At 41.0% G+C, this 24019-nt stretch overlaps 1 protein-coding gene and 1 long non-coding RNA gene across 3 annotated transcripts in view; one reads left to right on the top strand and one right to left on the bottom strand.

Annotated features, from left to right (window-relative positions):
* LOC120543978 overlaps positions 1-5273 on the top strand; it is a 14363-nt gene extending 9090 nt beyond the window's left edge. For both annotated transcript variants that reach the window (XR_005636419.1, XR_005636420.1), the window contains exons 3-4: positions 236-351; positions 4978-5273. This is a non-coding gene — a long non-coding RNA (uncharacterized LOC120543978). The remainder of the gene's footprint in view (positions 1-235; positions 352-4977) is intronic.
* Positions 661-24019, bottom strand: fez1 (fasciculation and elongation protein zeta 1 (zygin I)). The gene is made up of 10 exons (XM_039777432.1): positions 23295-24019; positions 15367-15692; positions 11045-11132; positions 9375-9461; positions 7793-7958; positions 5910-6223; positions 4780-4860; positions 2877-2952; positions 2710-2775; positions 661-1639 (listed from the first exon to the last, which is right to left on the bottom strand). The coding sequence occupies exons 2-10, from the start codon at positions 15684-15686 to the stop codon at positions 1623-1625; spliced, it is 1215 nt and encodes a 404-aa protein (XP_039633366.1). The 5' UTR covers positions 15687-15692; positions 23295-24019; the 3' UTR covers positions 661-1622.

Here is a 24019-nt window from a genome sequence, read left to right as displayed (position 1 = left end):
TTTAGCATTTTCTAAAGACAGGCAAAACTGTTTTATTTGTTTTGTGTTCAAAGTCGTATTTCCGGTGTAAAGGTCATAGTCACTAAATTTCAGGGTGTCCTTCCACACGGGTTAGCTGTATGCTTCCAGAAGCAGCAATAACAGTAGTTAGCCAGTCGTTGTGTTAATTATGTTGGCAGCCATTACACTAGTAGAAACTACTAGCAACTGAATGTCTTTCTTCTTTTAATTACAGATGGAGCTTTTCTAGTTGAAATATGTGGCACCAGATGACCTCTTCTGTCACCAATCTGCACCCTGCTACACCAGCAACTCGTACTGGAACATTCATTAGCAGATAACGCAAACAAGGTAAGGAAATGAACCATTAGTCTTAATACGTATCCACAAAATAACTGACAGATATGCATTTCTAGTAAATTAATATAGCTAGGATACCACAGGAGCTCATATAATTAGATATTCCTGAAACCAAGAATGAGGCCTGTGTATGATCTAAACAGGTTTGTTTGAGACAATGAAAGATGATCTTGTGGTGATTTCTTATCATAGTCAAATATGTTGAGTTAAGCCCGTCCACATCTCCATGTAAAGCTAGTCTTCTAACAGCTCATCAGCGTTGCTCATGTTACCTGGGAGTCAAAGACAGAAGGAAGCAGATTCAGTCACCGCAAGGGTAGAATGTTTATTAGAATTTGCAATTAGCGATGTGACATTCACCTACATGGCGCAAAGGAAGTCATAAATATGCTAATATGCACGTCTTTATTGAAATGAGCCCATCTCATCAGGGGATGATATACTTTATCCAATTTAAACTCAGTGATACACCTCCACAGGGCTGAACAGGGTCGAATGCACTGAAGCCTTTCACTCAAATGACACAGTAAATAAAAGTAGAAAAAAAATCAGCAACAGTGTTTATATCAAATATTCCGATACAAAGTCAAATAAATTTCAAAAAAGTCAGAAGAGCACTGGATATTCAGATAGTGAAGCAAAAAAGAAAAGATGAAAAAAAGCTTGATAATGCACTGCACCCGTAATAGTGGTTCTTTTCATCCAGGTGGAGCTACAGTACTAAGTTGGCAGAAAAAGGTGCATGGCTTATGTTTCATCTGAAACAATACAGGGAGATGATCACTTGTAGATGTAGTATGGCATTTCATGTATTTTACAGTGTAGTTAGTTTTTAAATCAAGGAATACAACAGTCACCAGAACCCAGTGGTTAACAGGTCAGTTTAGGAATAGAAGTGTCACAACTTGGCATCATTGAGATTCTGTTAGAGGAACAAAAGGAAAGCAACGGTAATGTATCCCTGTACCAAAGTGGTGTTGTGATATTTAATAGCATGTCATGCTCCATTAGTGAAGTCCTGCTTGCTTAACTATTCAGATGGTGGGCATTTTGGGTCTGGCCTGAGCTTAATGTGCAGGACGGGAGAAGGTGAGCTCAGTGAAAGGCAGTAGTCCCAGTTGAGTTGAGTACAATGATGTTGATGGTGAGGATCCATGGTTGATAATGGTTAGAGATGGGGGGGGGGGGGTCATGCAGCTCGGGCCAGAGGAGAGTTGAAAAGATCCTTTGTCACACAGTGGCCTCTGGCCTGGGGGGGGGCTTTAGGTAGGACACAGGACTAGGGAGGAAAAACAGTGGATAACAGTTAGTGGATATAATACAGTTACATTATTCAAGGTTTCCCACCAGAAAGTTGTTAAGCCCGATGGCAACATTAAAGGACAAATCCGGCACAAAATGAACCTAGGGGTTAATAACACGTGTACCCAGTCGACCGTTCTCTGGGACATGTTTTCATGCTAATCCAATGTGACCAGTTTTAGCGCAAACCGCTAATTAGCTTATAACGCTAGTTGTCGGGGCACGAGGAAAGTAAAAAGAAATCACTATTTTATACCACTAACAAGGCTCAAAATATCACCACACTTCTATGGTAGCATAATGAGGGTCCCTACATGTTAACCGAAGCCTTGAGAAATTTGGAAGTGTACAGACAGTTTCACAGTTCACGTATACAGGCAGGTGCCATCTTGGGAAAACAAGATGTAGAAGAAGGAGTCAAGACCAGTCAAATGACGAACACCGTTCTTGAGTTATGTTACTGGTTGGACGTCGTTCGTTGTGACTGTTTTCCCAAGATGGCGCCCGCCTGTACACGTGAACGTTAGTCTTTCTAAACTCTTTTTAATAAACTGTCTGTCTGAGCCTTGTTAGTGGTATAAAATAGCGATTTCTTTTTACTTTCCTCGTGCGTCAACGACTAGCGTTATAAGCTAATTAGTGGTTTGGGCTAAAACTGGTCACATTCGATTAGCACGAAAACATATCCCAGAGAACAGTCAACAGTAATCAGGTGTTATTAACCCCTAGGGCCAATAGTTGCTGTGATCACAGAATCAAAGATGGAATTGCGAAATTAAGAATTTAAAAGCGCTATAAAACACTCGTAGGGCCCTACATTAAGTCAGTGCTAAGAGCTAACTGGAGATGTGAAAATATGTTTTCCCTAAATACATTCATAATTCCCAGTGGCTTGCCTGTTACTGTAGTGATTCTTGTAGCAAAATGAGAAAGTTCAATTGCGCAGTAACAGCATTTACCAGACAATGTTCGTATCAGGGAACATACCGTACTGTAAGTCTTTATCGATCAAATACAGTAGTATTTCAACTTATGTTATGGGTTTACCTTTCAATATGTAGTCAGTTAGCAGTGTAGGCACCTTCTCACTGTCCTCCTTCATGGCATAAAGAACTACAGGGAAGAAATACAGAGTATCAACTCTGGGCGTACAACTTGTTCCGGTCAGTAAGTTTTTATTTGCCTCAGATACAAATGTTCTGGGCTCTACTCACTTTTTGTGAGCATCTGCAGGTCGTCAACAGATGGAGGGGTGCCTTTCTTCTCATATGGAATAACTGTGTTTAGATACTGAAAACAGAGAGGTTCAGAGAAGTCAACACAGTGCTTAACCTGAGAAGCAATAGTTGAACCTTTTAGGAAATATGCGTAATCACTTTCTTGCCAAGAGTTAGAGTTAAAAAAAAAAAAAAAAGAGTGATACTACTCTCATGTCTGTCAATTAAATATGAAACTGCAGCTGTGAGGTAGTTTGGACAACTTACCTTAGCTTTGAAACTGGATCCAGGTAAACAGCTTCTTTTCTGAGGTTAGAGGTCTCTAGAAATCCCACCTATAATCTCCACTTATGAGTGTGTCTTAGAGGTTTAGTACCAGGCACAGTCCCCTTATCCCCAGTCTTTATGCTAAGCTATGCTAACCAGCTTCATGGTTGTAGCAAGCTCTTGGCAATAGGTGTATTTCCTGAACACTTCCTTTAAAAGTCAATGGACTATCAGTTTGTACCCTGCAAAAACTTTTTAACACTGACTGAGAGGTTAAAGGCACAACCTGTGATCTAAATGTTTACAAGAGTACCATCACCAAAGTTCTAAACAGTATTCAACTCTGCTACCACTCCAAAGCTTATGGACAGATCTTTTAATACACAGACGTAATACTAAATGTAAGTTATAAACACTATCTGATGCATAATTAACCTTTTTGACCACTTGTCAAATGGCTAGTTAATGTTCAAATGTTACCAGCCACTCAATATATGGAGTGAATCAAATCTACCAGCCACATGCATATTATTTAACCAGCATTTTGCACCCTGTATATGTGCAGTCGGCTGTAATTTATATGGACAAAAACGGGGACGTTTCTTGCAGTGTACTATGGCATATTTACCGTGGCCGACAGGGGCAAACGCACTGCAACTTAATGAAACACCCGCAAATAGACAAAACACAAGCAGCATTTAGAAAATACACACAACCAAATACACAAACGTGTTGCAAATACACAAACGATGCAAAAAGAAAAGCACACAATCCAAAAAACTGAAATGATGCAGAAGAAAAGCACACAATCCCCGAAAACAAAAAAAAGTTAACGCAGCATCTAGATTACACAACAGAAGTTCTCCAGGCCTCTAGGGGGAGCGCTAAGTGGAACAGCTGGATTTTCGACCAAACGGGGAGAGAGCGCTCTGCCTTTTTATTACGTGTTCACTCTCCCCTCCCCTCCCCTCCCGGGGTCAAAAATCAAGCTGTTCCACTTAGCACTCCCCCCCTAGAGGCCTGGAGAACTTCCATGGTGTAATCTGGATGACGCGTTTTTTTGTTTTCAGGGATTGTGTGCTTTTCTTTTTGCATTGCTTTTTAATTTGCAGCGTGTTTATGTATTTGGTTGTGTTGTGTGTATTTGCAGCGCGTTTTCTAAACGGTGTGCATGTGTTGTCAAATTAATGAAGATGTTTTCTTAATTTGCTTGTGTTTTGTCTATTTGCGTGGGTTTCATTAAGTTGCAGTGCGTTTGTCCCTGTACATATTGCTAACACTATCAACAGGGATCACATTACATACAGTAGGCCAATCATCCCTGTGTATGTCCTTTAAGTGTGCAGTGGACTGGGGCAGTGGTGTACATATAGTACTGTACTGGTGCTCGTGGCCTTTAAGGGCCCATGCACAGTTTTGCCACAGTAATTGCCCCATACTTTATCATATGCAGTGATTGCTGGGAAATACTGCTGTCTAATGTTACAATGCTTTATGTCACACTTGAAGCTTTTTTTTAAGCATTTGAACTTTGACCTTCTATTTATTTATATTAGGACAATGCACATTAATGAACATTTCTGTAAATGCGCCAGTGTTAGCCAGTCGGCTAATTTTCAACTGTAGTCCTTACCTGTTTCTCATTCCCTGTGCTTCCAAATGTCTGTCTGATGCCCGTCTGCAGGATGTTAGACAGTCCCTCCATGCTGAAACGCTGCAAAAACACACACAAAAAAAAATAATTTTTTTTAATTTTTTAAAAAAAAAAAAAAATTTTTTTTTAAAAAAAAAAAAAATTTTTAAATAATCTGCTGTTCACAACACATTTCAGGCAGAATCGATGCAACCCTCCTCCGCCCCATTCATCTCCCGTTGTCATCATTCCCGGCTCCCAGGGTTCCTCCTCCATCAGAAGCCCAGCTTCACATCCCATCCATCCAGATCTTTGGGCTTCCTTTATCCCCCTACCAGTGTCTAGACTCTATCGAGGGGATATCAACGGCTTCTATACCCCTTATAAATTAACATTGCGATGGAGTCTAATCGCCAAAGACTAACATTTCAAACTATTATGCACCATGTTCATTAAACTTATTTCACTCTGAAATAAAGTCTCTCCTGATTGAATTAGCTCTACTGTTCATATTGCATCTGCATCATTAATATTACTTTAGCAATGCACCCTCAGGTACCCAGCAGTCCCCACATAAAACGCTGCTGCATTGCATGGAGGGAAAATCCATTAAGTTGTTTCCCTGTTACAGGACAGGACTGGGCTGTTACTGTATGAGAACGACTGGTCACTTTAGGATCTTTCCTGGAAGACACTTACAGGCTAATGGGCCTAAGATCCATTATGCTAACAGTCAGAAGGAGGGAAGTGGGAGAGTTGTCAGACTCTGTATGCTTTCACCATATTCTAATTTAACTCAATGAAAACCACAGTGCACATAGGCACGCCATTTTCTTAGTAAATCAGGTGGTGTGCCGAGTTTTGCATCCAGGTTGCGGGCAGCAACAATAATTTCTGCCGAATAATGCAACCCCTTAACACTCAAAATCTTTAGTTTTCCCTTGGGGATGCAATTCTTGGCAGGGATGCAAAACTAGGCACATCACTGGCCCATTGTGGCCTAATTAGTCTCGCATTGTCAGACACACAGAGAGCGGGATGTAAGGGAGAATCCTGTGTCAAATATCTCTCTCACACACACACACACACACACACACACACACACAAAAGGTGTGTACAGAGCCTCTCACCTTGACAGGCATGCTCCCTGTCTTCTCCGTGTGGCCCGTGGAGGCTGTGTTCCCTACGTTCACAGGTGGCGTCGCCCCCCCCTGCAGGCTCAGGGCCTTGTCCCGGCGGCGGCGTTTGCTGCTGTCCCGTTGCTCCTTCTGCCTGTTCTGCACCTCCATCAGGGCCGTGATGAACGTGTTCTTCACCTCTTTCTCAAACTCTAGCTCCTCCCGCCGAGCCAGCTGGCTGACCAGCTCCTCTGAGTACTGGCGGATGGCCGCCTCCACCCGGTCCAGCAGCTCCACCAGAGCAGAGCTGGGCATCAGGCTCAGGCCTGCACGCAAGATGATAGTTGGGTTTTATTTTGTGCTAAAGTATTTATTACCAATAGGTTTAGACATAAAGCTAAACAATCGCATGCACTGTGTGTGTATGTGTATATGTGTGTGTGTATATATATATATATATATATATATATATATATATATATAAAAATCTTAATTTTACAATAAATAACCAATTATAATAAATATAAAAAATAAACTTTTTTTATAATTAGCTATATACAGACAATTGCTGTAGTTGTACATTTGTAATTTAATACATTGTAATCTAATGGTTTATTTAGGTTATGAAAAAGAAATATATATTTCTTAGTATAGTACATTAAATTCTACATATGCATGTGTTCTTTCACTTTCAATTTAAAAAAAAAAAGTACTAACTGTAAAAAAATGTAAGTTTGAGCAAAAGTGAGAGATAGAATCAAGCAGGACTTATCGACAAACTATCTAACAGTATTTAGTCTCTGTGACACTGTAGCAATACCATTCATTAACAAACTAAATCATCAAGAAAAGGTGTTCTGACCCCTTTTAGCTTTTTTCACATTATCAGGGGTGCCCAACTCTTTGTTGCTTTAGCCATTTCAGTAGGAGAAGCATTTTCAATCACAGGGTAATTGGTACCTTCGCACATTTTTTCTTGTATCATTTTTAGAGGCCGAAGGAGTAAATGTATAAAGTGTTTCATAAGGAAAAAGATTATAGAAAAATTCAATCATTTTGTGTAGCAACCCCTTTTGATTCATCTCATGACCCCTTGGAGGATCCCAGTCCCCAGGTTGAGAACAACAATTCACGCAAATTCAACCAATCACCGGGAATTCGGTGCGACTCGCAATTTTGCCACAAATTTGACCAATAAACGGAGTTTCCCGCGACTTCAACCAATCCCAGCAGTCCCACGTGCCAGTCTTTGTATCAGTATGTGACTCTGGGACCCACTGACCAAGTGGGAGTGAGAACGGGTTGATGTAACGCGTATGTCGCCAAATTCATTTCCTTGTTTCGGATATGAAGACGAGACGTGTGGGACTCGAACATCTCACATTCACCAACAAAACGTACAGACAAAGAGCGTGCAAAACATTTCAGACCGTCCTGCCAGCCTGTATACATTTTAACATCAATGTACTTAACGTAACGTTTTTTCACCCTAAAGTTGCTGAAAGCTGCTCCTGTTTCAATCATGTCAGCACTCTGCAGCGGTGAAACTTATGAATAGTGCAACTTATTCATATTTGTCCTTGACCATGTTGCCCATGCACTATTACTGGTCTTCATGTTGGATAAAAATAGGGATGATGATATTGATGTCCAGCCTATGGCAAGGACTCAGTTGAAGGGGGAGGGGTGTCTCACCTTTGGTATGATTTTGATGTTTAGCGACATGCTTAGAGGAGAAAATGAATTGTAACCTAACTGCCGTTAGAAAGACTGATCAACCTGCTGGCAAGTATACCAGGAACACTGTTTTGACAGGAATGTAGGCAGTCCACATCCTAGACCAGCTGAGAAAATGAACTAATTACTTTTGGTTGATTGATAATTTTGAGTTCTACCTTCGTAGGAGCAGTTGTTGTTGGAGGCCTGCGACAGCTGCCTGATCTCCTCCAGCAGGGAGGGGTTGGTCATGGAGCAAGGGCTGCTCTCCTCTTCATCCTCCTCCTCCTCGGTTTCGCCAGGATCTGGAGAGTTCTCCATCATCTCGACTATCTCCTCAATGACCTTGGGGGGGAGAGAGAGAGAGAGATTGAAGGAGAGACAGGTGAATTGACAGGAAAGAGATTAGGAGACAGGGGTTAGTACACTCACATCCATAACCATCCATTTGTTAGTAGAGTGCGGCCACTAAAATGCCAGAAGCCTCCTGTGGAAGTGTAAGTATCATATTTAAATCCATTATTAATGTCTACACAGGCTGCAGCAGTGTGCTGCAGAAGCAGACTTGGACTTAGGCAAGCACCTGTCTAAACTCCTGTACTAAATGTTCCAATCCTTTTTTTTTTTTCTCTGAACTTGCGTTTCGGCCAATACTGGTGATCTGACACCATTGCTTTTAAAATATATATACATATATTATTATTATTTGTTAACAGCTGTATACTACTAACTAAAATGTATGGATGTGATTTGATTGATATCTTTGTTGTTTGGCCTGAAAACTGCAAATGCATACAGAGAATGAATGCCATAGAACTTTCTTTCATTAGTTTGACAGTCTCATGAGAAAAAAAAGGAGATAAACAAATGACTTTAAAGTATTTTTTTTTTTTTTAGCTCAATTACATGGTATCAGATTGGTGCATAGACTCTCATACATGCTGATACCAGCATTTTCGTGCAGTATTGGAACAACTCTATAAAAGGGCAGTCAAACCCTCCACGCTGTCCAAGGGACACAAGTACTTTAACTGGACATGATAAAGAGCCTCTCCATTAGAAGAATGTATGCAAAACATACACAAATCTAAATGGGAATGCCACATCTAGCAATGCAAAGATTATGTCTGGGGTTCCTCAGGGGTCTGTTCTTGGTTCTTTACTTTCTCCCTTTGTTATGCTGATAATATATTTTGTTGCAGGAGCATTGCCGCCGTTAGATAATTTCTTTTATTCTGTGATGGAGAAACCCCTATACATGCCTTGGTCTCCAGCCATCTACATTACCAGAACTCCTTATCGCTGTCTTGCCCCAGAAATCAATAAACTGCCTCTAGCTTGTGTACAGCGGCTCTCACAAAACCTGGAAATTTCAGCACATTCCAACCATTCTGGCGTCCCTGCACTGGTTACCTGTGGCACTTAGAATTAATTTTAAAATATTACTGTCCTGAAGGCACAGCTTGACTTTGACTCATTCTATAGTATTGACCTTTTTCACTCCATAAACCACAACAAAAATCAGAATGGACAAGGCACAAGTTGCTTAAAGAACATTATGGCAATCCCAGCAAACACATATTACTGTAAACAGAAATGCAAGATGGTGAAAAAAGGCAGGTGAAAGATGAAAAGGACCTGCGCAGCAATCTGAGAAAAGCCTCATGCTACACCTTGCTACCTTTTTCTCACGATCAAAAGCAGGACACAGACAAACTGCTGTTTGATCTCACACACACACACACACACACACACACACACCTGATCAGCTGTGATGAGAGGCTCGTCCTTCAGGCAGTTGGCATTGTCATTCTTCTCATTCATCTCCTCGTCCTCTTTTTCGTGGATCTGCAGATTGTGAGATGAAACATGAGGACAAACAAATGGCAGGGTGTCTTATAAAGAAAACGAGGCTAACAAGAACCAAAAACGGTCGATCAGCACTGGAATAATGAACCAAACCGTCCACAGTCATTTTCCAAAAGAACTTTCCCTGGGATGGAGAGATAAGTCACACTCATTTGAAAATCTAATGCTTATATATTTGAAAAGGTTTTACATTATTTCGTATTGCTTTTTAAAAAGCAATTTACTCCATTGCATTTGTAAAAGTGTTTGAATAGTTTATACCTAAAATGTGATGTCCTACAGTTTTGATAGTGAAGTTAATTGTAACGTGAAGAAATCCGTGACATTGGCATTGACATCCATGGTTCCCAGACTGTCCTGACCTAAGGACTTTACCTCGCCACCATGGGTGTGACATTTGTGCTTTTGTTTGAAATAACCCATTAACTTGCCCTGAAATTTGGTTTAAACATTCATGTTACAAAATTTGAAATTTGTCCAATACTTCACTGGGTTATGAACAAATTCCTGCAAAAATGACATTCTATCAGCCTCAGCTACTTTGTGTTTAGAGCTGATTAGTAAATGTTAGCATGCTAAACTAAGATAGTCAACAGCATACGGTAACCATTATAGGCTGCCTGCATGTAAAAACTGTCATTATAGGCATGCTGATGTTAGCATTTAGCTCAAAGCACTGCTGTGCTCTCACAGAGCTGCTGACGTGGCTGTAAAAATGAAGTCTTATCATATGAATGTCCATAGGGGTTGTCTCCAGGCTACTGCTAATTATTGATACAGCATAACAGTAAGACACTTCATTGAAAGATTTGCCATTTAATATTTGCTGTAATAAAACACGGCACATAGCAAGCAGATGTCTTTTGTGGTTATGTCTGGAATAAATAAGAAAGATACATGCACCTGCACTGTAGCAGACATAATGAAAATATCCGAAGAAAAAATGTACAATTGTCCTTTGCAACATTTCCTGCTGGCCTGTTTTGGTACAAACGTTTTGACATAGAGGGAATCTCAGCAACTCATCTGACAGCAGGATCCAGCTTAATATGAGCACTATGATGCATTTCCACAACAACCCTCTCCGTCTGGAGCTAAAATGTCTGCTCTGGCCCTGACCAGCCCAAACATGGCCTAGCCTGCTAAGTGCCTGCTGTAAGGTTGGATGTGAGAGCCAATTAAGGGAAGGGAGGGGAGGGGAGGGGGGGCAGAGCAGTCAAGGTTGGGCAAGCATATCTTCAAGTGTCAGCATGAGGATAAGCCTCAGAGAGAATGAAGCAGTTTGGCACCTCACTGTGAAAAATAATATTGTGTTGCTACTACATTAATTTACAAATATAAAGCCATAAAACAGAATCATGTTCACCTTATAAACTAGTTGAACTAACAATAGTTAACATTTTCATTTCTAAGAAGTTACCTTTTGTCAAGAAAAGAAAAAGGTAATAGAAACCCAATTAAATCTTCATCTTTCCAAAATAAATAAAAAATAGTTTCTTTATTATTTGGCCTAATAGCACATTTCCCATATTTAAACCAAATAGAAAGTGAGTGACATTTACCTCCTGGTCAGAAAGATTGCCGTTGAGTCCCTCTGAGTCTGTGCCGTCCCAGGTGGAGATGTAGTTGTCAGTTAGAGCATCCCACACACTGCAACACAACACACACACATGCAGACATGTCAGCAAGCATCATTAGCCCTAAAGGCTGTTTACCATTTTAAGCTGGTGGATCCACAGCCGCTGTAGTTAGACAGTTATATAACAGCATTAGACCAGAGTTCGCTGTGTTGTTTTATCTTGCTGGTTATAAGGAAGTCTACTCAGCCCTATCTTCAGTATCCTGCAACTCAGTCAATATTTCATTGTGGCAAGTCAATAAAGTTGTTCAATACGCAGAGCTGGAGGCTGCAGAGGAACAATGCACAACAGAAAAACAGCTTACTGCTCAATAAAAAGGTATCCTTAGCAGAGATTTAGATAAAGCTTCTCACATCATTGTGCCAGGGGTCCCTGACTGCAACCCGGAGCCAGCGTCTGTCTGAGGAGGAATGACATTAAACTGGGAGAGAAGTCCCCTTTGTGTTTTTTTTTCCTCCTCCACTAAGAGGTTGGCTCAGGCCTGCTGCCCTGCTCCCAGTGGCACTGCCCACCCCCCAGGACACACACTGGACCCCATTCAGCCAGCAGCTTACCTCACCAGCCATGCCTGCATGCCATCACTGGATGCACCAGCACATCAACAGGGTCAACGTTTCAGTACACTTAACACTATGATGAAAACTAAGCAATAAAAAGTGGTGTACAGAATTGAAATATACATACACAACATACATGCGTAACATACTGTAACTACACTTATACATAGCCATATTCTACTGCTCTTCATACTATTCATCCTGCACATACACTTATTCTCACTACTCTTATGCCACTGTTTCTGCACAACAATGGTACTGTTACCACACTGCACATAGCTGTACATACTGTACATATCTGTCTATATGGTTCATACTGAATATCCATATTTATTCTGTTTTACTTATAATAAAAGTGCATATATCTATTATTTTTTACTACTATTATAAAGTTACTGCTGCTACATTGCACATATCTGTACATGTTCATATTACATAGCCATATTTATTCTGCTCTTATAAGGTAACTGCTAATACACTGCACACATTTATATTTAATTTATATTATTCTAAACCACCTTCTATTAACCAACTGTACACTACTGTCTACACTGCACTATATCTCTTGTCCTGTCTATACTTGAAAATCACATTGTACTTTTCTGCTCTTTTTACACTTCTGGTTGGACGCAAACTGCATTTAGTTGTCTTTGTACTTGTACTCTGCACAATGACAATAAAGTTGATTCTAATCTAAATATACCTTCTACAAAAATAAATTTCCCCTTAAGAGAATTTATATTTTATTAATACAATTTTTTTTTTAACTAAAGTGAAATATGAAAATGGAAAAATAAAATGTGTGGTTTTCCAGGGGATTATCCAAGACTATTTCCCAGCAGGGAGCAGTGTTGGTAAGCAGATATTTTACAAATCTTTGGACAGAGCCAGGCTAACAGGTGGCTGGCTTACTGTTTAACCCAAGTTGGCACCTATGCACATTTTGCTTCATTGAGCATGGCTTTCTCTTTCTAAAAACAGCCTAATTAAGCCTAAAAATTCATTTTGTACATGAGACATTATCTCGTATATAGGAGATAAACATTGGCCATATATATATATATATATATATATATATATATATATATATATATATATATATATTTTTTTCCACCCTGCCTTTCAGGGCTTCCGTAAAACTCACCTCATTTAAAAAGATGTTTAAAAAAAAAAAAACTAATCTGAAATCACCACGACACACAACATTAACAGCCCATACTGAATGCATAACAAAGGGATGTGTCCAGATCATCTGGCCAGCAGGAACGGAAACTCCATGTTTCAAAGCTGTCCCGCTGTATTTGTTGGCCCGCAGCCACGGTTTAATATTCTAGTTCTCCATCAGCTCGTCAGAACTGACTCATATCTGTGGTTCTAATCAGGCAACTGCAGGGATTAGGCCAAAATGTGCAACACACCATTTTCAACCAAACAGCAGACTTACATGGCTGACGATTATTTCTGTGTCTCTAAGACTCTCCGGTTTTAAATGGGTCCCTTTAAATCAGACTGCAACCTCCACTGAAAAGATAGTTTTCTATATGTCATTACACAAAACAATATCCTGAGCATTATGAGCATCAGGCTTGTCTGTTAATAGCTTCTTAAAAGTGAATAAATTTAGTAAATGAGGCTCACTTGATCAGCTGATTGTTACTTGCAAGAATTGTTATGAAAGGGGAGAAACAATGAGACATTGTTATTGGCAAAATCTCCGGTGGAGGCTGGAACAGTTGTTAGGTTTGACTGGAATATATCTGTACTGGTTTCCTTATCTGTGCCACAACAAGTCAGAGTAAAGCATTAGGTTTGTGTGTCGGTCCTAACATGCAGATTAGCGTAATACTGTAGGACTAACTTCCACCCACAGCCCTGTGTTCTGTGCTCAGTATCAGTCCACTTTATTCATCAAAGTGTGTATGTGTGAATGTATTTTGTCTTTTGTATTTTCCGTATATTTGTCTTAAGGACCCCCTCAAAAATCTTTCTTATAAATACTCTGAAATGAACACAGACTCATTTTAACAGCAATTTAACAGTGTTTGAAAATGTGATTCCTTTCCAAAGACTCTGCTCTTACACCTCCAGTCAGGCTATTTTTAGCACGATTCATATCCACACAGTGGGAGGACGTGTGTTTCCGCCTCAGCGCCTGCGGGCTGAAGGAGGGTCTGGCAGTCAGCTGGTGGAGAGACAGAGACAGAGACACACCAACAGAGCCAAAGCTAACTGAGGCGTACAACACTGAACATTGAATAATTCAGCACGCAGCCCGGCTGTGGAGCTGGGGAGGGGGGGCTCACGCTGCTGATTGACTGCTTGTTTTGGATGTTGCAGCCTGTGTCTGGAAATATTTGGGATTTTGTCATGTGCGACATGCTGAGCCACTGTTTTGGTCTTGAGAGTGTGTTGTGTTTGTGTATGGTATTAATGGCATAAACAACATAATGACTATGCTAGAGTGTAATTAAAGGGCTGGAGGAGTAGTCCGTCTGTGGAACTATTATGTCACTGTGGTAATTTCGAGCACTTTATTACGTTGCTAATGATAAAGTAGGGTGAATCACAAAAACACATTCTCTTGAACGGGTTCGTATGATATTGATATATGATATGCTATCCTACGAAATTACAGCGGCTGCCGACCAGTCAGCTGGACTGGGACAAAAAATTGGCCCTGGCATTTTTGGCCCAGGCAGCCCACACCCACCATGATGGGTGTGGGCTGTCCCTGCAGACAGTCCTCTTAAAATATGCGTGCATTGTATTATATGAGTTGCCTAGTGTTCAGCGTTCATGTGATCGTTTGGATCCTTTAAGAGGGGTCTCAAGACTTATCTGTTGATCTTACACTTAAATAATTCATTCATTCTTAGAGTTATGATTTCTACATTTATGGTATTTTTATTATTTTTTGATATTGTATTGCCATTATTGTTATTATTACTATTTTGCTTAATATTGAATATTAAAAACCGTTTACTGTTAATTTTAACTATTGTAAGATTCATATTTTGTCGCTTTGGACACAAGTGTCTGCTAAATACTATAACCATAACTATAACCCTTCCCAGAAGCTACAGTAAAGCTGAGAGTAGTATATACCCTGGAAAAGAGCACCAATACAAGAGAAGCTAATTAAGCCATTCAAGGAACACTGATGCTTGTATCAACACTGACTTTATAGATCACACAGACTTTTCAGCTACCCAACAGGCTAACCGCTAGCATTTTCAATGTAAGCTTAAGCAGTTAGGTTACCGGACAGCCACTAACTACTACTAACTACAGCCAAACTGCTTGTTATCGTTATGACGTGACACACACGCACATGCACGCACACACACACAAAGCCTCCCTCCCTTCCTGACAGTTAATTTGCCTACTCCTTACCACATTGTCATCTAGCCTACTCTCTCTTCCATCTTTTCCTCACTCGCTCCCATGGCCCTGTCATGGTCACTCTCCTCCTCCTCAGCTTCTTCCCTGTTATGATGCTGTTTCTGCTTCTCTGTATAGCCAGCCACCTCTCCTCCTCCTCGGCTTCAGGTAATTCTGATGTTGAAGCAGCTACTACAGGTCCAAACATGTCTTTAAGGCCTCAGACCAATGACAGATAAATACCACAGTAAGTGGACCGTGTGCTATGAATATTTCACCAGAATGATATTAACTTTGGTCACTCACTCTTCGTCCTGCAGCCTCTCCTCTTCCTCCTCGCTGTGGGACTGGTTGCGTATGGGCGCCAGGCCCTCCGTCTTGGTGTTGTAATTATGGAAGCAAACGTTGAGCTTCTCGTCAAACTCGTTGACCAGGTCCTCCATCGACTTGAAGCTCATCATCTCGGAGAAGTTCTCCAGCTCAGAGAAGTCCTCGCGGGTGATGGAGGCCAGGGGGGCGGTGGTAGTGGAGTAAGAGTGTTTGAGCACTGGGTGGTCCAGCTCATCCATGCGGCAGGGCCGGAGGTCCTCAAACTCCTCATCCAAACACACAAGAGGGGCTTCCATGGTGTCCTGCACAAACAGAGAGTGGTCACACAGTGTTTAATGCATCAGGGATGCTCCATCAGCACAGCTTATAACACTGATGCTTTAAAGAGCCCCTATTTTACTCCTTTTCGGCGTCATATTTTTACTCTTGGGGTCTACTAGAACAGGTTTACATGCTTTGATGTTCAAAAACAGATTGTTTCTCATACTGCCCACTGCTGCAGCTCCTCTGCCTGAAACACTCTGGCTGCATCTCATGTCGCTTATCTGATAGCTCCTCGACTCCTCGGTCCTCGGCTGAACTGGAAGTTGTTCCGTCCCTCCTCGGAGAGCATCGAGGAGGGATCATCAAGGAGCCGAGGATACACAAGAGCAGCCTTCCCGAAAGCCGTGCAGCTGAAAGAGTTGATATACAGCTGTGACGTCATGTGACTCTTAAAGACGTCTCATCCCTCTAACACACATTTGCTTGTTGGCTTCCCCCTTGCATGATTTTCTCGCGTCTCTCCCGTTCTTCCTTGGTGGGAGGGACTAAGACCCGAAGAAGGGAGGCAAGTGGAGGAGTCGGGGATGCAATTTAAGGGAAATAAGATGCAACCACTGTCTGAGCTCTTGGCCCACCATCCGTCTGCTCGGATTGGTCAGATGGCCCACTCGGTTGCGAGTGGTCAACCAAATTCCAACAAGCCACTGGGCCAGCTGTGCTTGTTCAGGCAGCACCAATGGGCAGCACAGATGAAAAACTGGGCAATGTTTTTGTCGACATCGTCGTTTTACTATTGACCGCCTATTTATTTTTGGTCTCCTGTCTCAAACGGCTCGCTGTAACTCATCTCCACACCAGTCTGTGCGATGTGCGCGCCCTTCTGGTTAATCTACTATCCTCTTTCTTCCCCCTCCACCCCGCCTTCACTGCTTTGATTTGAAAAATGGCGGAGGCAGGCTGTATGGGTTGAGCAGAGGATGCACAGTTTGACCAGCGGGCAGCAGCCCGGCCACGGCACACCAGGCCGCCGGATGGTGTTGCTAAGAACTTGCAACGTATAACTATTATCAGACCGGCGCTCGCGGCCTCAAAACACTACCAGCCCACCGGGAAAAGTCCCGACTCCGCCTCTGAACGCAAGTATATGATTATTAATGAAACGGTGAGCAAGTCTGTACTGTTTATTAACTCTTGATGTTAAACATAAATATATATACTGATATGATTATAGCAAAGACAACATCGGCAGTATTGACGGCAAAATAGGCTACAGAATATTTTGTTCTGTATTGACAGGTGCAATATTTGAAAATGATAATTATTAATAATTTTTTAAAATTACATTTATATCTGCATTTATGTCATTTTTTTATTTGGTAACATTTAAGTTATTTATATTGTTTATGGCCCAGGTGACATTTTATGTTTTGGCCCTTCAGTTGAGTTCAAAATGAAATGGACAAAATAACACTGTTTTTTCACTGGATTGTTTTTTTTTAAATTAGTCGTTAAGATTATTCGATTAATCGAAAAATGTATCGAAAGATTAATCGTTAGAAAATTTGTCATTAGTGGCAGCACTAATTTGGAGGGAAATGTGTTATTTTTGTACTTTATATATCTATTACATACAGAAACAACGATAGGGGCTTGTTTAATCAGCATTGTGTTTAAAAAGGAAATACCAGATTAGACAAAGCACAAACGTCTATCTGTCCTCATCTGTTAGATTACCAATATCCCAGAAGGATTCATCTGGCGTCTCCTAAATCATGTGTGCCTCACCTCATGTGGAATGGCACCATGCTGTCTAGACAAAGAGGAGATGGAGGTAGATGTGCCAGAAGGGGACCAGGTCCCAAAGGGGACCCAACCAGTTGGCTTTACTGGTAAACCGCAGTTAATTAAGTACACCTTCTGGGATTTAACTGATGAAGTAGCCAAGATTCTGGGACATGAAAGTATAGGAACTGTCATAGTATATAACATATCACAATAAGGTAATTTCTAGAGTAGGCCAAGGGTTTCTTTAAGGGGTTTGACGATATGTGGGTCTAACCATATATCCTTGTAAAAAATTGTGCGATGAATTGAGTCAGATAATGGTAATATTGCTGTGTAAATGACTGATTTAGAGAGATGGACTTAGTATACTTCCAAGGATACATTTTTACAGCACAGTGATACCCCTTACAGCACTTTTGTGGTTCTAGGACAGAAAATTACTTAAAAATGTATTTGAAAAGGGACAAAGAGACAGACATTAGGAGCTCCAAATTTCTTTAGTTTATTTTAATATGTCCTGTGTTTTTGGTTAAACGTGTCAAATAAGTCAAAGAATATAGTTAAGCCTTGGCACAAGATCTGGTACGTTCAAATGTTCCCTTTCAAAATCATTCAAGCTAAATTTGGTGCAATTGTGTCAACATTACTCTGAGTTGGTTCTGTCCCAGAAAGATATGAAGTCCTGACAAAGATATTATTCTCAGTTGGTACTGTTCAATAATTATACTTAATTAGCTGGTGGGAATGCCTTTTTCTTTCCCCTCGATGAGTGATAAAGGAGTTCAAACACTCTCAGAAATGTACTGAGGAAAACTCGGTACTTTCCAAGATATAAAAAATATTTAAATTTTCCTGGTTCTTCTTTTTTTTCTTTAAGGTCTTCGCTGAGTACATATGTTGTCCCATGGCAGATGGAATTACCAGCAAATATACATCTTTGTGTGTTGAACTCTTTCAAACATGTCACACTTGGCACGTTTTGGGGAAGAAGGTACTTACTGCCTTTGAATTCTACTGTCTCCCAGAAAAACTGATCACCATTATAAATATGTTCACAGAGCATACTCTACCCCAAACCGAATTGTTGGCATCTCCACAGTGTGAGTTGTGCTCCAGTGGCTCTACTGGGATTTATTATCACATGAAGACTGTATGTCTGGACAGTGGTAGGCATATCATGGGTCAGAATATTATAATTTCTTGAAGTTCCTAAACTTCCCTATTCTTAAATAATGATTCTTAAGGTTTATATACTTAGTTAAGCTTCCTTAGGCCAATTACCAAAATGGAATACAAGAGAAGGCAGCTCACAGTAACCGTAGAAAATGATGCTGATGGTCATTTTTATTTGACTGTAGGCCTGCACGATTCAGGGCAAAATATGTCATATCACAAAAAAAATATGTTATATCATGATTTTTTAGCTTAGAATTGATATGACGATTCTCTGCCACGTTTTTTTTGTCACAAAGTGTAATGTTTATTGCACACATGAACCATGACAGAATGTTTTGTTTTTTTGGCACCTATAGCACATTGCGCATCACCACAAGCCTGTAAACATAGATGCTTTAATGAATAAAGAAAAAATAAAGTACATACTGGCCATTTAAGTACAGTAAGCTACCACAAATAGTGACATATAACACACTGAACTAAATATGGCCCTGAACATGACTGTAAATAGGCTAATTGAAATGTCTTTCCGACCTCTTGCCTTGTACGGCTTCATCATATTGCACTTTGTGGTGACGTTTGAGGTGCTGGTAAAGATTTGTGGTGTTACTTTGTGGTGCTACAACGAGGGCAAAGCATGCCTTGCAAATCACATCAGACTGACCCTCGTCGTCTTCCTTGAATCCAAAATACTTCCACACCACCAAATGCAGGCCTTTTTTCACCAGTACCTGGGTTTTCATCAATGTCCATTTGGTTTATTTCCGAACTACTGCGCTCGCTCGACGAGTGAAACACGTGACTTAAAGGCGCTCTGTCATTGGCTGAGGGTGAAGCCCTGAACTTTTTTTTTTGAGTAAGCACTTTTTATTTTACTATATCTCATATCTCTTTAAATAAATATTGTTTTCTACTACTATGGGCTAACAGGTAACATAGTAAAGTAAAGTCAATCAGATGTCCGTGACCTGCGTAACAACAGTACAGTGGGACTTTTGCCTTCAACAGAGCAACAGTAATGACCTAATATACCATCATTACTGAGATTAAACTACATCCTCGGTTATGTTTGCACTGATAACGCATTCAATAAACAGAAACATAACTCTTGCAGCGCACATGAACAGATACGCAATATAAGATGCACATATCAATTAGCCTACTGTTGCTAACGTACGTTCATACATTTTACTGGTTTAGTAAATAAAGTGTTTGACTGGGGGACGACCCACGCATCCCCCGGTTCTAATGTGTCCCCCCCAATGTTGTAACTAAACCTACGCCCTTTGATAGAATAAGGTCCTGAAACACTTCCTTGGAGCTCCAAGGTAGTGTAAAAATGAAATGTATTTGGGTGTAAAGCTGAAAAAAGAAGGAGCAGTCATTGTTGTGGAGGACTTGATGCTGCAGTCAGACCTTTAGGAGAAGTTGTACATCGGTCACGTTGTCTGACGCAGTGTAATTACAGTAGTGAGTTCTAAATTTCATCCTTTGTGCTTTGACCGTGGCCTAGCTTAAGTGGGTGAGTACAGAGGAGCCCATTTAAAAACAAGCTTGTGCAAGCCTCTTCCTCCTCATCACAGCACTCAGCAAAGTGCTGCTCCGTCAACAAACAGCCAGACGGATATGTCTCTACAGCTCTCTCTTCTCTGTACTGCTGTATTTCTCTTTTTTTTTTTAATTGCATCTGCTCTGTCTTAACATTTATTTCTAATTAATTTGCTGAGAAAATGACTTCATGTGGACTAAATCCTGTCAGCAGAGTGATGAATCACTACTAGGTGACAGTGACTGACAACTTGCGTCCATCAATAGATCCAATAAAGGTTATTAGGTCTACTCTAATAAGGAACATTAGTATCTGACTCCAAGCTTGCCACAAGAACTCTTTGCAGGAGGCACTGATGCACTGCTTGAACATTTGGCAGGGTGAATAATCTGAAATTTAATTTTCTAATAGCACTTTCCTGTCATGCTGTGGCCTTTCTACTTACTGCCAGCTGAGTCGACTCTGGAATATTGTTGTTCTAGCTAAGGAGATGTACAGTAGGAGCCTAAATGCAGTTATATGAGTTTGTTGATCAGCATGCAATAATTTAGGTTCATATATAGTAAAACTATGTCATTTACATAACAAAACATTCATTTATATGGTTGATTGATTTAGAGGGACTTAATACGTAACGTTATTACGGTCCATATTTACAGTGATGCAACAAGTTCACTGTTTATACTTTGCACTTAAAGTAGCTATTTGTAACTTTCAGTTTGTGTTGATTTTAGCGGACACTTTGGACTAAAGTGGTAGTGTTTTACCACACCTGCTGTCCTAAAGCTCTTTTCTTTACGGTGCTGTACTGCCCACTGTAGTTTAGGGCTGGGTATCGTTCAAAATCTTTCGATCCAGTGCCAATTTCAATACCTCAGTTTCGATGCCGGTTCCCAACGATACTTTTTTCGATGCCATAGGTTTTAAAATCCATTTCAACATTAACAAAAATACATTAAACACAAAGCTTTTATTTTCCACCTTAATTGTGAATCAAAACAGTTATCAAAATAAAAAGATTCTGGTAAAACTGCTCACTCAGAGTAACATTATTAAAAGTGCCTTGCAAGTTCAGCCTGTCAGTCAGTCATCAGGGCAGAGAAACCACCGTTGTGCCTGCTTGTCTAGTAAGAGGAAGTGTAACGTCAACAGCACAGCGACCGCTTTCGCCTCACTATTAATATATCGCAGCAAACACTGTCTGCGTGAAGTTTTAAGAAACTGTAACTACACTTGAAACCAACCGTGTGTGTGTGTGTGTGTGTGTGTGTGTGTGTGTGTGTGTGTGTGTGTGTGTGTGTGTGTCGGTCGGAGCTCCGCTCTGTGTCAATATGCAGAGAGGACAGATAAGCTTGCGCTTGCGCGCTCAGATGCTTTTGGAACCGAAATTTGGCACAATTGTTTTCGGTGCCATAAAAGTATCGACGTTCGGTACCCAGCCCTACTGTAGTTAGCATTACCGGGAGGTCATATAGTCACGATGAATATTTTGCTCAGTCAGAAAATCATTCATTTACAATAAGAGAATACGTTACAGATGCATCGTTTCATTCGGTAACTTAGTCTACTCTGGATGTCTCCTGAGCTAAACCAGGTATCACTGTCACTGGGTCACGAGCCAAAGCATTAAGAGATTGTTGTAGCAACCATCGTAATAATAACTTAGATTAATATAGTGTTTAATTTCCTTCTTTCCTTTGATGGTCCTACATCAGTATCAGCCATAACTACAGCAGATAACTTATTTATAATAATAATATAATAATATAATTAAAATACAATTAGGCCAATAAAGAAATCTCCTGCTACCTTTTACCTGGCTCAACTGGCTGGATATGCCAACACAGGCTTTCTGGTGTAACAAAGAAATCTGTGACCGGTCAGATTGTGTTACTGTAGCGCCGTCTACCTTCTGTAAATTATTCTGTGACTACGCGGGAAAAGACGGACCCGCGCAGAAGCCTTACTAAAAACTATATCGTATATGTGTGTGTGTGTGTGTGTGTGTGTGTGTGTGTGTGTGTGTGTGTGTGTGTGTGTATATATATATATATATATATATATATATAAAATATACTATGTTAGTCTCATTTGTTGTTAGAGATTATTTAAGATCATTGTATGAAGAATGATAGAGCTTCAGAAACATTAAAAAGTTACATATAGTCACTTTAATATGTATGTGCAGAATATTACTTTTGTGATATTTGGGAAAATGTGACTGTGCACCTTGATACAGTTTTTGACCTCTCTTTCTCTGTGCAAATTTTCTTGTGTGTAAGTGAATAGTTCAACTTTTACAGAGTGTTCCTGTGGATTTCTTTTGGTGTGGATTGAGACGAAAGGATTCGGTAGAGCATCGAGCTGCGGCTTCATTCAGTGGAAACCTACAGGAGAGGTATGACATCACAGCATCCACACTGTAGCTGACAGCAGTCGGGATGCTGTGGAGGCATTTGAGATGTGCAGGTATTGGATGTCTGCATACAGTGTGTTTGGGATGTGTGTCAGCCTTTTTCTCTATGCGACCTTCACAGAGAGTGGTCTCAGGTGCTCCACAAAGATGCAGGTGTGAAAAGAGCCAATCACAGGAGCTCATCAGAGCTCATTTAATGCAATGGAGCCAGATCACACTGCCCGTTTTACAGTGATAGGGGATGACCAAACAACAAGGCAAACACCTATTCCAATGCAGGTTTTTGAAAGCATTGATGACACCATCATGCTCATAATATGCAGAAAGTCCATTTCTTACATGTCGGTTATTCAGAACACTATTATTTTGCATAAGAACAATTCCAACACATGACAAGTGCTATTTAAAATTAAAAATGTGAGCCATTCATAATTCTTAGTGATGTGGATTCCACTTCAAATCAATATACAGGCAGCAAGGGCAGAAATGGAAATCACGCAAGTGCATGTCATCGGCTCATCAGAGGGAGAAAAAAAGACAGAGTGGGGGAGGGAGAGAAGAGAAGAGCAGCGAGGAGAGAGGAAGGAGAGATGGAGGAAACCATGGTTACAAGACGAGGATGGGGGGGGAGATGATGCACAGCGAGGACCTCAGAGAGGCCAGGGCTGGGAGAATGAACAGCAGGACGTTAGGTAGAGTGGGAAGGCCGATTACCTGCAGTAGACGTGCTGCTGTTGTTATGGCTCGGTGTGTAGGACGGATCTTCTCAGACGAGGAAGAATCTGTGCCTAAGCCTCCCTCTGCTGCGAAAGCCACCGATGAGCCACAGTCGTCACACTCATTCCAGGGGGAAAGAGAGAAAAGCAGAATCAGGGAGGTGGAGATGGCAGCGTGCTTTGCGCTCTGGTCTGTGTCCCTTCCCTCACCCGTTAGCCCACAGCCGCCCGACTCCGTCCTCCCACAGCCCGTTGTTTTCCAATCAATAGGCAGCCAGCCCAGCTCGCACAGAGCCTGCGCACTGCCAGGCCTCTGACGACAGCAGCTCACCCCTCCCTTTCCTTCATCACTACCCTCTCTTTCTGCCTTTGTCCCTGCCTCCTCCCTCCCTTCCTCTCTCTCTCCCTCCGTGCATTAATTCCCCAATATTCATGAGGACAGAAGGGGGAGGAGTAGGAGGTATGGGGGAAGGAGATGTTTCTGTAAGGTAGCACATTGTTTATCCGTCTACCTTGTACATTAAATTACATCGCCAGCTTTCCTCCTATTGTCTACTCTACCTTTCTGCCACAGATCTGAGCAGACTGACATATCCAGAAGAGAATGGACTGTTTTGAGCCTGTATATGTGCGCAGAAAAACTGCAAGGTGATAAAAATTAATGAAAACCACACTATACCGCGTTAATGCTGTGAAAATCGAGTGCCACAAAAAAAGTGTGTA

Source organism: Perca fluviatilis, chromosome 16 (genome assembly GCF_010015445.1).
Source record: "Perca fluviatilis chromosome 16, GENO_Pfluv_1.0, whole genome shotgun sequence".
Taxonomy (NCBI): domain Eukaryota; kingdom Metazoa; phylum Chordata; class Actinopteri; order Perciformes; family Percidae; genus Perca; species Perca fluviatilis.
Note: the sequence above shows the minus strand (reverse complement) of the source record. Positions and strands in the feature narration are given on the sequence as shown.